General features: G+C 40.0%; 1 protein-coding gene across 1 annotated transcript in view; it reads right to left on the minus strand.

Annotated features, from left to right (window-relative positions):
* Positions 1-5,945: 5,945 nt before the first annotated feature.
* The window catches only part of sgpp2 (sphingosine-1-phosphate phosphatase 2), a 46,384-nt gene continuing 35,704 nt past the window's right edge, over positions 5,946-16,625 (minus strand). The window contains exons 3-5 of the mRNA XM_085990488.1: positions 13,036-13,215; positions 9,762-9,851; positions 5,946-8,142 (exon numbers count right to left, since the gene is read on the minus strand). Of these exons, the coding sequence (XP_085846614.1) occupies positions 7,597-8,142; positions 9,762-9,851; positions 13,036-13,215 (816 nt within the window). The 3' untranslated portion in view covers positions 5,946-7,596. The remainder of the gene's footprint in view (positions 8,143-9,761; positions 9,852-13,035; positions 13,216-16,625) is intronic.

The raw sequence follows: 16,625 nt of genomic DNA on the forward strand, positions 1-16,625 counted from the left end.
CTCTATCCATGCTAATATGTTACTCCCATCCCCATGAGCCCTTATCCTGCGTAACAACCTTTTATGTGGCACCTTATCGAATGCCTTTTGGAAATACAAATATAGAAACATAGAAGATAGGAGCAGGAGTAGGCCATTCGGCCCCTTGAGCCTGCTCCGCCATTCAGTGAGATCATGGCTGATCATCCAAACTCAGTACCCTGTCCCTGCCTTCTCCCCATATCCCTTGATCCCTTTAGCCTTATACTACATCCACTGGTTCCCCTTTATCTACCCTTCTAGTTACATCCTCAAAAGTTCTAATAAATTTGTTAAACACGATTTCCCTTTCATAAAACCATGTTGACTCTGCCTAATCATATGATTTTCTACATACCCTGTTACCACTTCCTTAATAATGGATTCCAGCATTTTCCTGACAACTGACATCAGGCTAACTGGCCTGTAGTTCCCTGTTATCTCTCCCCTCCTTTCTTGAATAGCAGGGTTACATTTGCTACGTTCTAGAATCTAGGGAGTTTTTTTTTATACCTGACCACTACATTTTAATGATCTGTGTACATGGACCCCTAAATCTCTTTGGACTTCCACTGTTCCTAGCTTTTCACCATTTAAAAAAATACTTGGATCTTACACTTGCCTGCGTTGGAATCCATCAACTCACTCACTTAATCTATCAATGACTCTTTGTAATTTTATGCTTCCATGTACTTTGCCACCACTCTCTGTGTCATCAGCAAACTGGGACATATGGTTCTCTGTTGTGTTAATTAGGTCATTAATAAATCTAGCGAATAGTTGAGGCCCCAACACAGTTCCTAGTGGGACATCACTAGTTACTTCCTTCCAATTCAAGTAGATACCCATTATCTCTACTCTCTGTCTTCTACCGCCTAACCAATCTCCTAACCAGGTCAATAATTTGCCTTCAATTCCATGAGCTTTAATTTTTAGCTAGCAGTCTCTTATCGAATGCCTTAGGAGGTACTGTTGGTGCATTGCCGAGGGGTGGGGGCGGGAGTGGGAGTGATAATTCAAAAGAACTGCTCATGATTTAGTACCATAAAACTGGCAGCTGGCAGCATTGCTGGCCTTGGTTATCCTGTTCGACCTCGACTTTCTGGTCATCCTCTTCAGCTTGCTTTTCCATTTCTTCCTCCTAATGTGCCAATAGGGCTTGCTCCGTTTGTAGCGTGAAATTTTGAGAATGCAACATACTACGACGAATCTGGAGACCCTCTCTGGGCCATACTGAAGAGCACCTCCAGATCTATCCAGACAGTGGAACCTCTGCTTGAGAATGCCAATAGTTTGCTCTAACAGAGCTCTGGGTGTGGTGTGGCTTTGATTGTAGCGCTCTTCAGCATCTGTGCTCAGGTTCCTGACAGGAGTCATAAGCCAGGTGGTCAGGGTTACCACCTTGTCCCCAAGCAGTCAGCCTGACACCTAATGGACTGGATGGAAGAGAAGGGGATTGAGGACTGGCACAGGGTAATTGCATTATGACTACTGCCAGGAAACCAGGCACAGACATGCACGAGCCTCTGCCTGTGGTTATATACCAGCTGCACATTCAAGGAGTGGAAGCCTTTCCTGTTGACAAATAGTCTGGGGTCTTCGTATGGAGCACGCAGGGCAATGTGTGTGCAATCAATAATGCCCTGGACCTGTGAGAAGCATGCAATTCTGGCGAAGCCCAGAGCTCTTTCCTCTGGTTTAGCTGCAACCATCGAAAAGGTGATAAATTGGTTGTGCTTTTTGAAGAGGGCATCTGTGATCTGCCTGATGCATCAATGCACAGCAAATTGTCTGATATTGCTAATGTCACCTGTTGCAGCCTGGATTTCCCACAGAGGTGTAGAAATTGGGGACATAGTGGCATTTACAGCCACAGGCAGTGCTGTGCATGACCTGGTGCTGGGCTGCAACAGGTGACATAGCTCTGTACGGCCTCCCTGGTGAAAGGGAGCCACCGGACACACTGCTCCTCACCTCAGTTGAGGTAGGAGATTCTATGCAGAAGACCTGCCTGATGTAAGGCCTCCTGCACCCCTCCCACTCCCACCCCCCACCTCTCCTTTGCCCTTTTGTGCCACCAGCTGCAGGTCTCTGCTCTCTTGATACTCATCCTCCAACCCCAGTAACACATATTTCACCAAATTGCAATGAAATAGTGCTGAAGCTTCAAAAAGTCAGTCGACTTAAAGATATGGCAATCACAACAGCCAGTAAAAGGTCTATAAGCCCACCAGCAGTCTAAAAAGACTAACCAGAGGTTTAACTGAGTGCAGCTTAGTATCGATTTGAATATCACTGATACATCCTGCTTGCTTGCTGTTGGCACCAATAATTACTGGGCAAGGTTAAGAATCCGCGAGTTCGGCACTCCCACAGTTCAATTTGGGAAAAGGGTCCTTAGGAACCTTACTTTAACGAGCCCCCCTGCTGCTTACAGGCAGCCATTCAGATAGAAACATAGAAACATAGAAGATAGGAGCAGGAGTAGGCCATTCGGCCCTTCGAGCCTGCTCCGCCATTCAATGAGATTATGGCTGATCATCCAAATTCAGTACCCTGTCCCTGCCTTCTCCCCATATCCCTTGATCCCTTTAGCCTTAAGAAATATATCCAACTCTTTCTTGAATATACTTAATGAACTGGCCTCCACTGCCCTCTGTGGCAGAGAATTCCACAGGTTCACCACTCTCTGGGTGAAGAAAGTCCTCCTCATTTCAGTCCAAAATGGCTTACCCCTTATCCTTAGACTATGACCCCTGGTTCTGGGCTCCCCGGCCATCAGAAACATCCTTCCTGCATCTAGTCTGTCCAGGCCTGACAGAATTTTATAGGTTTCGATGAGATCCCCTCTCAATCTTCGAAACTCCAGTGAGTATAAGCCCAATCGACACAATCTCTCCTCATACGTCATTCCTGCCATCCCAGGTATCAGCCTGGTGAATCTTCGCTGCACTCCTTCCATGGCAAGAACGTCCTTCCTCAGGTATGGCGACCAAAACTGCACACAATACTCAAGATGTGGTCTCACCAAGGCCCTGTACAACTGCAGCAAGACATCCTTGTTCTTGTACTCGAACCCTCTTGCTACGAAGGCCAACATACCATTTGCCTTCTTAACCGCCTGCTGCACCTGCATGCTTACCTTCAGCGACTGGTACACAAGAACACCCAGGTCTCTTTGCACTTCCCCTTCTCCCAATCTATTGCCATTCAAATAATAATCTGCCTTCCTGTTTTTGCCACCAAAGTGGATAACCTCACATTTATCCACATTATAGTGCATTTGCCATGTTTCTGCCCAATCACCCAACCTGTCCAAATCATACTGGAGTTTCACGACATCCTCCTCACTGCATACCCTCCCACCCAGCTTTGTTTCGTCTGCAAATTTGGAGATATTACATCCAATTCCCTCGTCCAGATCATTAATATATATTGTGAACAGCTGGGGTCCTAGGACTGATCCTTGCGGTACCCCACTAGTCACTGCCTGCCACTCGGAAAACGACCCGTTTATTCCAACTCTTTGCTTTCTGTCCACCAACCAGTTCTCTATCCAAGTCAATACCTTGCCCCCAATCCCATGTGCCTTAATTTTGCACGCTAATCTCTTCTGCGGGACCTTATCGAAAGCCTTCTGAAAGTCCAAATACACCACATCCACTGGTTCTCCCTTATCTATTTTACCAGTTACATCCTCAAAAAATTCCAGTAGATTAGTCAAGCATGATTTACCTTTTGTAAATCCATGTTGACTTTGTCCGATCCAGTCACTGCTTTCCAAGTGCTCTGCTATTACATCTTTTATAATGGACTCTAGCATTTTCCCCACTACCGATGTCAAGCTATAATTCCCCGCCTTTTCTCTACCACCTTTTTTGAATAGTGGGGTAACATTAGCTACCCGCCAATCCATGGGTACCGTTCCAGAGTCTATCGAGTTCTGGAAGATGACCAGCAATGCATCTATTATTTCTGGGGCCACTTCCTTAAGTACCCTGGGATGTAGATTATCAGGCCCTGGGGATTTATCGGCCTTCAGTCCCATCAATTTTCCTAACACCATTTCCCTACAAATACTGATTTCTTTCAGTTCCACCCTTTCATCAGACCCTATGTTCCCCGGCATCTCTGGGAGGTTATTTGTGTCCTCCTTTGTGAAGACAGAACCAAAATATGTATTTAGTTGGTCTGCCATTTCTTTGTTCCCCATTATAAATTCCCCCGATTCTGACTGCAAGGGACCTACGCTTGACTTCACCAATCTTTTTCTCTTCACATATCTATAAAAGCTTTTACAGTCAGTTTTTATGTTCCCTGCAAGCTTACTCTCATATTCTATTTTCCCTTTCTTAATTAATCCCTTTGTCCTCCTTTGTTGAATCCTAAACTGCTCCCAATCCTCAGGATTATTGCTTTTTCTGGCCAATTTATATGTCCTCTCCTTGGACCTTATGCTATCCCTAATTTCCCTTGTTAGCCATGGTTGGGTCACCTTTTTTGTTTTATTTTTATGCCAAACTGGGATGAACAAATTCTGTAGTTCATCCATTCGGTCTTTGAATGTTTGCCATTGCCTATCCACCATCACCCCTTTGAGTGCCATTCCCCAATCAATCCTACCCAACTCGCTCCTCAGACCATCGTAGTTTCCTTTATTTAAATTGAGGACCCTAGTCTCTGAGTCAACTACTTCATTCTCCATCTTAATGAAGAATTCGATCATATTATGATCGCTCCGACCCAAGGGGCCTCGTACAACAAGATTGCTAATTAATCCTTTCTCGTTACATAATACCCAGTCTAAGATGGCCTGATCTCTGGTTGGTTCCTCGACATATTGGTCCAGGAAACCATCCCGTAAACACTCCAGGAATTCCTCCTCCACAGTATTGTTACTAATTTGGTTGGCCCAATCTATATGTAGATTAAAGTCACCCATGATGACTGCTGTGCCCTTATTGCATGCTTCTTTAATTTCCCTTTTAATGCCATCCCCAACCTCCGCCTTACTGTTTGGAGGTCTATAAACCACTCCCACTAATGTTTTTTTCCCCTTAGTATTTCTCAATTCTACCCATACAGATTCCACCTCATCAGAGCTAATATCCTTCATTACAATTGTGTTAATCCCTTCTTTAACCAGATGGTTAAAAGTTATGACCCAATATGAAGGCATGGGGAGATCGGCCACGGGACATTACAACCAAAATTCGCCCTCCCACAATGTTAATTTTACACCCAAAAATCGGCAGAATGCTGTTGAATTTTTCCCTATACAATCTCTTTTGAATTTATTAGGTTATTCTGGAGAGGTTGAGGTTGTACACTAATTACACTTCTAATGGCTAAAAGTCATATTGATCCACATCATGGTTTAATTACTTTGACGTTGCTACAACACCAATTTAATTTGTGAAAATATATAGTCGGGTTCTGTCTTCCAGTGGATTGCAATGATTTATAAAATAATCAAGGTTGCAATTCGCTGTAGAATTGCCTCAGATTCATTTCATGCATTCAGTATCAACCATCTTAAGAGCCCTTTATATTGTGTACTTCGGCAAATCCTGTTCTGTAGAGGTCTTTGCTGATAATTTTAATTTGTAATATTTTCTATTTTAAATAGGTTCTGCTGTTTATGAGAGAAGGTTTACAGATTTGTTTTAAATAGCTTTTTCCAGAATTTGCGATCAGAAGCAAAGCGACGGCACTCGTTGTTGACCTCGAAGAAAGCTGCCCACAACAGTCTAGCGATCTCTGTGGCATCTATTGCAGCTCTCCCGACCTTTGTTTGAATCTGGCACCAAATCAAGCAAATCTCCAGCGTCCAGCAACAGTGATGTCATCAAGCAGGCTGAGCACCAATCACATTGAAAAATTCTCACAGACAGCAAACAAGGAAGTAAAATGCACAGATTCTAATTTACTTTTTATAAATTTTAAAGAGAGCAAAATAAAGATTGGGACATACATGTAGGATTAAGGTAGAAGCTGAAATATCATAAACAAACTTTAATTTTTTTTTAAAAACCATGTAATTCTTAATCATATTAATGGAAAAATTTGACATTCAACAAATATTAAATTAATTTTTCTGGTTGTTCAGCGGTCAATACGCCACTAAAAACCCAGTTACACCTCTTTCAATAAAGGCTAACCTTTTCAGGGGTGGGGTTGTTGCGGTTTAACAGCGATATTCCAGCATAATAGGGGAAGTTTTTGTCTTTCAGTGTGATTTGAATTGATTGCAAGCTCTGGGGAGTTCCACAACGCAACCAGTGGCGGAGCAGGAAATGACTGAGCGCAACTTCTGGATTTCTGCATTTATCTGCGCTTGTGCTAAATCTTGAAGTTGCTGTCCATCTCAGAAGGGTAATGATGGCAAACGCTGAGAGTTTCACTGTCATTAACACCGCAAATCCGGGCCATTCATAATTTAATTGCTCCAACTTTGCTTAGTTATGAATGATTACTCATAAATGAATGATTATTTAATTGTCTCCCTACCTTCACCTCCAGCAGTGCCCAGTTTTTCCTTATGACTCTGAAGCACTGTGGGACACTTTTTCTTTGTTAAAGGTGCTATATAAATGGAAGTAGTTGCTGTTAGGACTACTTTGAATTATCAGTACAATACACACTCAGAACGTATTCAAAACTTAAAATGAATCATTTGTGGAATGAATAGAATAATGTGTCACTGATAATTTGTTAATGTTTAATTTTTGGGAAAGATTGTCATAATCCATCTGTGGCCATGATAGTCAAAACTTCTCACTCTGACATGAGAAGGAACTGCAATTGTGGTGCCACTGGTGCAATGTCACATATGTACCTCAAGTTAATAACCTGCATCGTTATGTTCTAGTGGAAAAACGAACCTATTCACCAAATCTGAATCAACCAATTGACAAAAAGGTCTATTTGAAAAGATGGAGGTATTTTTGGATATAGTTAATTACTTATCAAAAACAACTGTCATTCGCTTTCAATTACAAATTGACATAAAAAGTTGGTTTTAAAAGTTCTTTTTTCACAATGCAAAAATATCCCTGAACCAAAACCCCAAGAAAGTGGTTCATAATCATTAAGATACTCTACTCGATTGTAGTACAATTAATAGCCGTTGTAAAGCTGTGTGGTGAATAGTACATTGAAGCAGCAGTATGTAGCACTGAGGAGTGATGGGATGTGGGTTCATTCCTACAGTCCATCAACTCAAACATATCACAGTTGGGAAGCTGAAAGTGGAGACCAGGAGAAGGAAAACAAGAGCAGGCATCATTCCAGGCCTCTCTTGCACACTTAATGGTTGGTTCATCACATCATCACCCTGGCCCTGGGAATAGATCACCCACACATGCTCTTGGCCAGCAATGGGCCAGGTCCTGTAGACTAGGAAAGCAACTAAATTGAAAAAAGATTTCATACACTCACAAAAAATGTTTAAATAGAAAGTTGAGTCTTGATAGTGTTGCCAGGAAATTTATTTCCAGCAGGTCTTCATCAACACATGAAATGCATCTCAGACTCGATATGAATTCACAGAGAAATCACTCAACCCACTCACAGTCCTCAGAGTAGTTCAAGTAATTGATACAGCAAAGGCACTACTACTGTTGCATTGAAGCCAATGGATGAATATGTAGCAAATTTATATGGTACTTCAATCTCCAGCCTTTTCCGAGCTTCCATATCATATCCTGGAACGTCAAACCAAGCACACAGCACTTTGAGGGAAAGAGTTTTGACAACTTGGCGAGTGGCAACAAGAATGATAATTCCAATAAGAAAGCGTGCAATGGCCAATGACACAACTTCCAGGGTTATAGAAGGTATTTCAAATGGGAGAGATCCTGTAGGCTCATATGTTTGACCATACTGATAGTTCATCCAAAAGCCAATTGTACATCCTGATGCAACACCCAGGATAATGGTGGTGTCCCCCCTGGTTGGGCTATAATGATCTAATGCTGGATAGGTATAACTCATGAAAAAGGGCAAAACCACTGCAATGATAGGGGTTAGAGGGCTGGTTAACTGCAAATCATCGACAATGTTCCAGAAAGGGCATGTAAGAGCCATAAGCACTGCAGTAATAAGGACTCCAACGATTACATCCTGAAAATTGATATAAACAGAATTAGAATACACTGACAGAGTAAATTTGTTATTAAAGCTACTTCAATTATATATTTTTGAAAAATCCCAATAATATTAAAATTAACAAGTTTTCTGAGTTGTTGGGCACAGAGTGCAGTAAAATCTTGACAGTTAAAGTTAGCAATCGTTAGGATAGAGTTCTTATATTTTTTCCAGAATTTTATCCCCTCTTGTCTCTTTCTGGATTACAGCTTCATGATTGCCAGCAGCCCTCCTGCTAAACTGGCCATTCTACATGTGTGAACATAGACATTAAGTGTTGGTGGACTATTTGGCAAAGGATGGCATCACAGCTAAACCTAATCCTGTCCTTGCTTGACATTGACATATGTGCACTTTCCGGCAATGTTAATGGATAACCAATCAGCAGTGGGAACCTGAGCTAACTTTTCCCCAATATAGATTAGGGACACTGAAGCCAATTGCTATCCTGTCTGAGATCAGCTAATTCAGCACAGAATAGGAATCAAACCTGCAGCCTAGTCTGTATGTCTTAGTGCTATACCAAGCACTACCTTTTACCCACTAGATTATTGGGGAGCTGAATTAAACCTTTTTTGGATGCAACAGTGACATATGACTTGAAATAGAGAATATAGTAAAAGTGCATTAAGATGTATTGAGACAGAATTTTCCCAGAGTTAGAAAGTGTTCCTTAAATTATAATTGTTGTACTAGTTAAAAGAAATAATTGACTTGTTTTCAACTCATTTTTAGCCTTTTGACGTACAATATTAACCCGTATTTTCCGATCGGAGGCTTCCTGCGTGCGGAGGCCTCCGATCTGGAAAAAATCTACGAACTTACCTGAGGGCTCCCGAGGTGCGTATAGTTCCACTCCTGGGCCTCTCCAAACTCAAAATGCGCAGGGCCCATGTATCCCAGAGGCGCATTCAGTTCGCAAGTGTCCCTGGGATTACGTGGGCCATGGGGAGCCAATAGGAGAAGGGAATCTCCCTTCATACACTTGACAGATAGACCTGTCAAATATATGAATGGAGATCACCCCAAAAACACAGTAAAACAGTAAATAATTTTTTAAAAAACCATCACGTTTTTAAAATGAGTTGAAATTACAATAAATTAAATATTTTAAACAAAAATTTAATTTTTTGAAAAAATAATAAGTTTTTTACAGGGCTAAAAATAAACTTCCCTTTTTTAAAAGTATTTTAAAATGATAAATGAGTGAAATTTTTATAAAACTTTTTTCAGCTCTGATGCTGGTAAGAGCAGGCCTTACACCTGCTTTTACCAGGCGTAAGATTTCTAAGGGTTTTCTGCGGGCGGAGGGTCCCCAGAAAGCGGAACTCTTCCCCCTGCAGAGGCCCTTCTCCAGGGCAGGTGGAGGATCTGTCAAGAGCAATCTTGACAGATCAGAAATACCGGTTTTCAATGCATGTGCTTTGCATGCCTGAAATCACCATTTCCAATGTCCCTACGGGTGTGTACACAGCCCCTACACAGCCGTAGGCATCGGAATATACGGCCCATTATCTTTTGGTCTTCGGTACTTCTGTTAGTTATTTTTCATCTAGTGAGAGCTAACTTAGTAATAAAAGGAATTTATCTCTTACCAGCACAGTGTGCATTCCTGTGTAGAGCCTGCTGAGTGAGACCAGAGTAGACAGCACTGTAGCAGCCATTAGTCCTAGTGCAAATGAGTACTGTAAATCAGGTAAATCAAATCACTATTAATGGAATAGATCAATTATTCAGAACAGGCAAATTTCAGAGTGGACTGATTAAAATGTAGGTGAGCTTTCTAGTGGTGTAGGATATTAATAACCATATGCTAGAATCAAAGTTTTAAAAAGAAAATCTACTGCATTATAAAATTGCTGCAAAACACACATGTAAAGACAAATTAACAAATTTGTAACACCTTGAGGGGTTGGCAAATGTCTGATAAGCAAATTAGTATTTATGCTGTATGCTTTGAACGGACTCTAAAAGGAACAGGAGCATAATCACTGCAGTTACACTGGACAGAGGTATGTTGATTGAAGAAAAGCTAAAATGACACATAGGTAACTTTAAAGTACTTTGACTGCCGTCACTCGGGTGAGGGTCATGGATACAATCATTTTGTGAATGGTGGAATTAGGCACTGTGCTGTAGATTAGCAGGAGTCGGCGATACAGCTACACAGCACTGAGTTCACTTTGGCCTGTATAGGGTACATTTCCCCAAAGATTGCATGGAAAGCTCAATGAGTGAGTCAAGCTGAGTGAGTCACCCTTGCACAACTTCCTGATGGCTAGTTCAAGAACTCCATAGGCAATGGCTTGGGAACTTCATCCAGGGAGAACAAAACACTGTGTGGAGGGAAAAAAATATTCATACAATGCTTGTGGTCTCTGGAGTGGTGCATAGGACTATTTTTGTACTGAGACTCAGCAGGAGATTACCAATAAATTCCCATACATGACACTGCTTCTTTTGATAAACTGTCAAGTTGTTGCTTTTGTTTATATTTCCTTAGCCAGAGAGGCTTTACCCCTTGTTTGGTTTGACCTTAAATTTGCCTGCAAATATAATTAGCACAGATAGTGAATAACTTATGGAAAGTATTTAAAATGGATTTAACTGTAATCAGACTCATAGCTCTGCAAGCTTGCTTGGCACTCTGCTGCGATCAGATACTGAGCCAGTAAACAACTATTTGGCACATGCATGTGGTTAAACAAAATAAGATGATTAAATCAACTGCTTAGCCGATTCTTAAGGACTGATAAAGATATTAAGTACACATTTATTGGATCTGCCTCAAGTAGATTGACTTGAGCTTTAAAGTGAACAAAGAATAATATTGAGTGGTTCCTTCATAAATGTTGTTTTACGTGACCATTTAATGATCTTATGCTGACGGGGACATTGTGGTACTGTTGTTATTTATTCCTGTACTGTTTATTCAGTAGATACCATTAGTAAAAATGGTCTAGAGGGGTTTAGCGTGCATGTTGAATCCTTTGTAAATATTCATTAAATTAGTGCAATGCAATTAAAAGGTAACATAACTGAAGTGACTTTTGTGTAGCTTAATGCATTCATGTTCTGCCTAATATTTTACAGTAAAGCCATATTTTCAATCCTAATGCACTCACAGCAAATAATCATTTACCATTCTTTAATAAGAACTGTTTTCAAGGTAACATTCCAAATTATGGTATGATCATGACATTGATTTATCACCAAGTAAACACCGCTACAAAGCAGTCTTACTGCAGAGTCTGATGCAGACGTGATAAAAATGAATGACCTCAGGATTTGCAAGTCATTGTTTAAGCCAGGTGCCAAATTTCATGAATTTCTGTTTGTGGTAACTGTCACTCAAAATGTGATCAATTTTATTTGACCCAGAAAAATTGTTTACAATTGCTGCTTTTCATTTAAATGCAAAGATCTGGTGCTGAATTTTTGAGAGATATATTATATATAGTACAAATCAGAAATACTTTGCTTTTGAATCATGACTTAGATAGCATTGATTTATTCAGCTGACAATGGCTTTGTTAGTTCTTTATTAAATATGGCTTTAGTTACAAACTGTCTATGCAAAGATTCATATTTTGTCCAAAGTCTAATTAGATTTAGTTTAGCCTATTTGCATCTAATTCAACCACTTATTACTACCACCATGTAACAATTTGCTTTTGCAAAAAAAAAGGTTTTTCTTCAGATAGCTTTTTATTGAAGAAGTAACTAGACTGAACAAAATTGATCTGGAATTACAATTAATTAGTTTATTCTTCTTCTTTAACATGAAAGGATCAAAAATTACCACATACTCTGAAGGTTGTTGCAGCAGTGCACTCGTTCCCTGAGCTAATCTGGCTTGCCTCTGAGTGGATAGTTTCAGAGTTTCAGAATATCATAGACAGAGATCTGGGATCATAACAGCTGGCTGTCCTCTTGGCCGGTGACTTGAGGCATGCGGAGACTTACTTTGTTTATGGTTGAGGTTTTCCATTTTTGCGTTTGCCAATCTCCAACTTTCCACTCATTAAAGTGAAAGAGTGGAAAATTGTGGGCTGGCGAGTATGGAGTGTGAAACCAACCCCAATAAGGAGCAATACAGAAGGTTCCATTGCAATATTTAGAAGGGAAAAAAATAAGACAAGTTGGAAAAAACAACTGAAAATTGTTCCTGGATACCAGAAATACATATTTAAGTGGATGGATCAGGGCATGGATACTATTAGAATAGAACTAGAGAACATGTGTACACATTTACGTCTTGAACAAGAATAGAAAATAGAAGATTTTTTTCGCCCACAGTGTAGTAGATATGTGAAGAAGGTGTTAGCAAGAATATGTTAGTGCAGTGTCAATTAACTCCTTTGAAAGAATGCTAAGTAAAAAATTAGTTGGGAACGGGATTACAAATTATAATGGTAATGTAGATAGAGATGCTAAAAAAACTGAATGGAACAGAACAATTTCTGAGTTGATTCAAATTTTTCTTATAATTTTTAAAAAATACTTATGTTATTTCAGCTGCTGTAGATTCTGATGCTCCTGCTTTGAAATCACCTCAAAAGCTGACAAGCAGCTTATTTTAAAGGATCCCACTATGTCTAAACAATGACAATTATCAGTAAATGCTGTGAATCAGATGCTGCTGACATTTGAGAAATTCAGCCTGTAATACTGCAGTCTGTCTCTACATGAGCAAGGGCTGCTTTTGTGAGTAAACTATTGAAATAGAGAGATCTTAAAAACTAGGGCAGGGATCCATTTTAATAAAGAACAAAACCTTCAACTGACCTTAAAGCTGCATGTTACTATATGTCGCTTGTGGTTTTGTATTTGTGAGTTCCTGTCAGGATTAGAATTTAGAGTGCCTACCTTGTACCTGTACATTGTAGCGATTAGGAATGTAAAAGAGATAGCGGTGGCTGCCATAGCATGGGTTGATGGCATACCATACTCTGCATCAACTCTTGTTTCCAACTTTACAACTGGCGGCGATAATGGACGAGGCCACTTAATGATGTCTTTGGAGGCCTGCCCCAAGTACATAACAATCTGTCAAAACAATTACAAAAAGGTAAAAGACAGCTGTTCATGAAGGTACATTGTACAATTTCATTATTTTCTGCATGATTCTTTCTGCTTTGATGCTTCATTTTAGCACTGGTTAATTTTTAAATCTGTAAAACTATTAATGAAAAAACACTTGAAAGAAAAACTTGAATTTATATAGTGCCTTTCACAACCTCAGGGCATCCCAAAGCAATGAAGTACTTTTGAAGTGTTGCCACTATTGTAATGTAGGAAACATGGCAGTCAATTTGCACACAACAAGCTCCCACAAACAGCAATGTGATAATAACCTGATAATGTGTTTTAATGATGCTGGTTGAGGGATAAACATTGGCCAGGGCATTGGGGAGAACTCCTCTTCTTTGACTAGCATCATGGGATCTTTTACATCCACCTGAGAGGGCAGACATGGGGCCTTGGTTTCATGTCTCACCTGAAAGACTACACCTCTTACAGCGCTCCCTCAGTACTGCAGTGGAGTGTCAGCCTAGATTTTGTGCTCAAGTCTCTGGAGTGGGACACGACCTTCTGGCTCCAAGGCGAGAATGCTACCTACTGAGCCACGGCTGACACCTTGATTTCAGTTTACTTCATTACAACTTGATTTCAGTTTACTTTATTACAATATTTATATGTGAGTTACCCTGATGAAGATCCCAGATTCGATCATGGACCTTAGCTGGAATTTAAAAAAAAATGTAAATTAATTTATGGGATGTGGGCATCGCTGGCAAGGCCAGCATTTATTGCCCATCCCTAATTGCCCTTGAGAAGGTGGTGGTGTGACTTGGAGGGGAACTTGGACACTCCAATTAGCCTCGGTGCCCTGGGCTAGGCAGGGGAACAAATCCAGTGCAAAGCACATAACCCAGCTGGGATGCTTTCCACAGTTGAATAGTCTGTTGAATGCCACTGTCCAGTCTCACATATGAAAAATTGCCACTTGTGTTCAGTATCAAAAGGCTCAACATACCACAATGTGAGTCAGCATCTTAAAGGAGGAGGTGAGAAAATAGGAAAACAGATTTCCATACATAAACAGCTTGCTGATGAACCATGTTACACAAAACAGCTGTACATGGAAAAATAAATCACGATGAAAAAATAATTTATAACATTGAATTAAATAAATATTCAATTTAAGCACAAAATGCATTAAATGATTTTGGTTTATCAAAAATGTTCAGTGTGCAGAGGCAACTCAATACAGATTGTTGTAGCAGGTTATCAATGCAAATGCATTTGTCTCTTGCTTCATATAAAGTAAGAGAGGATGAGAAATGCATTTGCAGTGATAACTACTTTTCAAATCTGCACTGCATTGCCTCTCTTTTCCCACTCATCAGTGGATCCGATTCCACCTGAGGGAATGCACACTGCAATTGCTCTCTCTACTCCACCAGAACTGTCGCCTGTTGTTATTCGGCAGCTTTTTTCCCATATGCTTCTTCAGTTCTGAATTATTTGTGAAAACTTTATTTACAGACATTTAAGTCTCCAATGCCACATAATTGTCACAGCATTATTTTTTCTAATATGAGCAGAAGCTAAAAAGACAACCTATTTTTTTTAATTACTTCCCAATTTGTTCTTACGGTATTTAAGATTTTACAGCAGATAATTTTAGGAAGGTGCAGTTTATGGACTCAGGCTACTGACCTCTGTTCTTCACACCTACGCTCCCACTACTCAAAAAGCCAGAACTCGCAGAAGGGCTGAGGTCAGCAGCACAAGTGTATTCCTCAAATTGACCTCCTCTGAGAAAGCGTGAAGGTCTTTACAACAGACTGCACTACAGTGAAAACATTTTTCCTGGTGGACCTCTCAATGAGCTACATTTATATTAGGAAAGATCCTTCAACATCAATTTGAAATTCTATGTACAAGAAACAAGACAAGAGTCACCTGAAGTCATGTTGTTTCCTGGCACTTTGCTAAACACAACCCCTTTAAAATATTTTGTTTGTTCTCAGATTTTCAATACTTGATCAGTATGAGGTCATAAGGCACTTACAGAAGTAGAAAAAAGATAGGTCACCAATCAACCTGATGAGAAATATCAATGCAAGAAGGAAAATAATACCAATCAATGCTATTGATTCTAGTTATGAAATGCAACCATTTTGTGACCTAAATGTTTTGGTGTAAGGTGTTTGCGATTTTTTTAATCTACAAGAAGTATTAAAATTATGCAAATCAAATTCAGGGACAACACTTACTCATTTTGATGGAAGCCTGCAGCTTTTCTCCCATTTGCTGTTCCAAGTATTAATTTTTTGAGAGTTTCTGATACATCACAACGGAAGTGAAAACAAAACAACGTTGAATATTCCAAAGAGTGATATTGAAAAGAGAAATGAACAATGCTTGGCTGTCAGCTTGTGATATTTGAATCGGTTGGGAAAAAACCCTACTGTGCTTGACATAGTGGAGAAATACTATGACGTTATTCATAGGGTTAAGCCCACTATGCTTGTGTGACTTTGAGAGTGCAGTGTCTGCAGCTTAGGAGTTGGCTTGCAAAACCAGCTGGAACCAGAAAGCAGGCAGCCAAGGGAGTATTGACTTTTGCCTTCTAACTAAATATCATGTGACTGGCCTTGGCAACAACAGTGCTGTTTTCATTAAAAAAATAAAGTAAATAGCACCCAGTCTTCTGTAAATTGGCAGGCTGTAGTTATTGATTTTGTTGACTTCTTATTAGAAAAGAAAAATATATACTTGGGTAAATTCTGTGCTGTGATTTTTTTAATAGTTTCCACAAACAGGAAATCATCTGCAACATTAAGCCCTATAGCCCATTGCCTCTAATTGAAATGTTTCATTTTAGACATTAAATTCCAGCTGCAATTTGTATTCAAAATGTGCTTCTACTTCTTGTTTGCTTTAAAATAATTGTGTTAAATGTTTATCAAATTGCATCCATTCCACTATTGATTGTGCAAATAGAAAAGGCAGTGCAGACTTGAATATAGGATCATGTTTTCCTGATCGCATTTTATTTAATGCCTATATATAGCTCTGAGTAAATAAAGATGTTCAGCTTTGAATGAAAGAAGAATCCCAGTGGCTGCAATAGCGTATGAATTCACAACTAGAAGGTGCACATTCTAATTCCAGTCAGAAAAGCCAACTCCTTGCAAAGCTGACTTCATCCTCTGCCCCACACAATGCCAGGGAACCAAGCATAAGGCCCTGTATCACCCTTCATATTAGACTAGTAAGACTAGACAGACAGAGTACCTCAAGGATAAATGCCTAGAACAAGATGACGAGGGATCATACAAATACAGCATTATTACAGAATTTACAGCACATGAAGAGGCTATTGTGCCTATGTCAGTGCTAGCTCTTAACTGCAGCTTCTCTAATCTCATTCCCCTGCCTATTCC

Source organism: Somniosus microcephalus, chromosome 6, assembly GCF_052327205.1.
Source record: "Somniosus microcephalus isolate GS21.2 chromosome 6, FLI_Smic_1.0, whole genome shotgun sequence".
Lineage (NCBI taxonomy): Eukaryota > Metazoa > Chordata > Chondrichthyes > Squaliformes > Somniosidae > Somniosus > Somniosus microcephalus.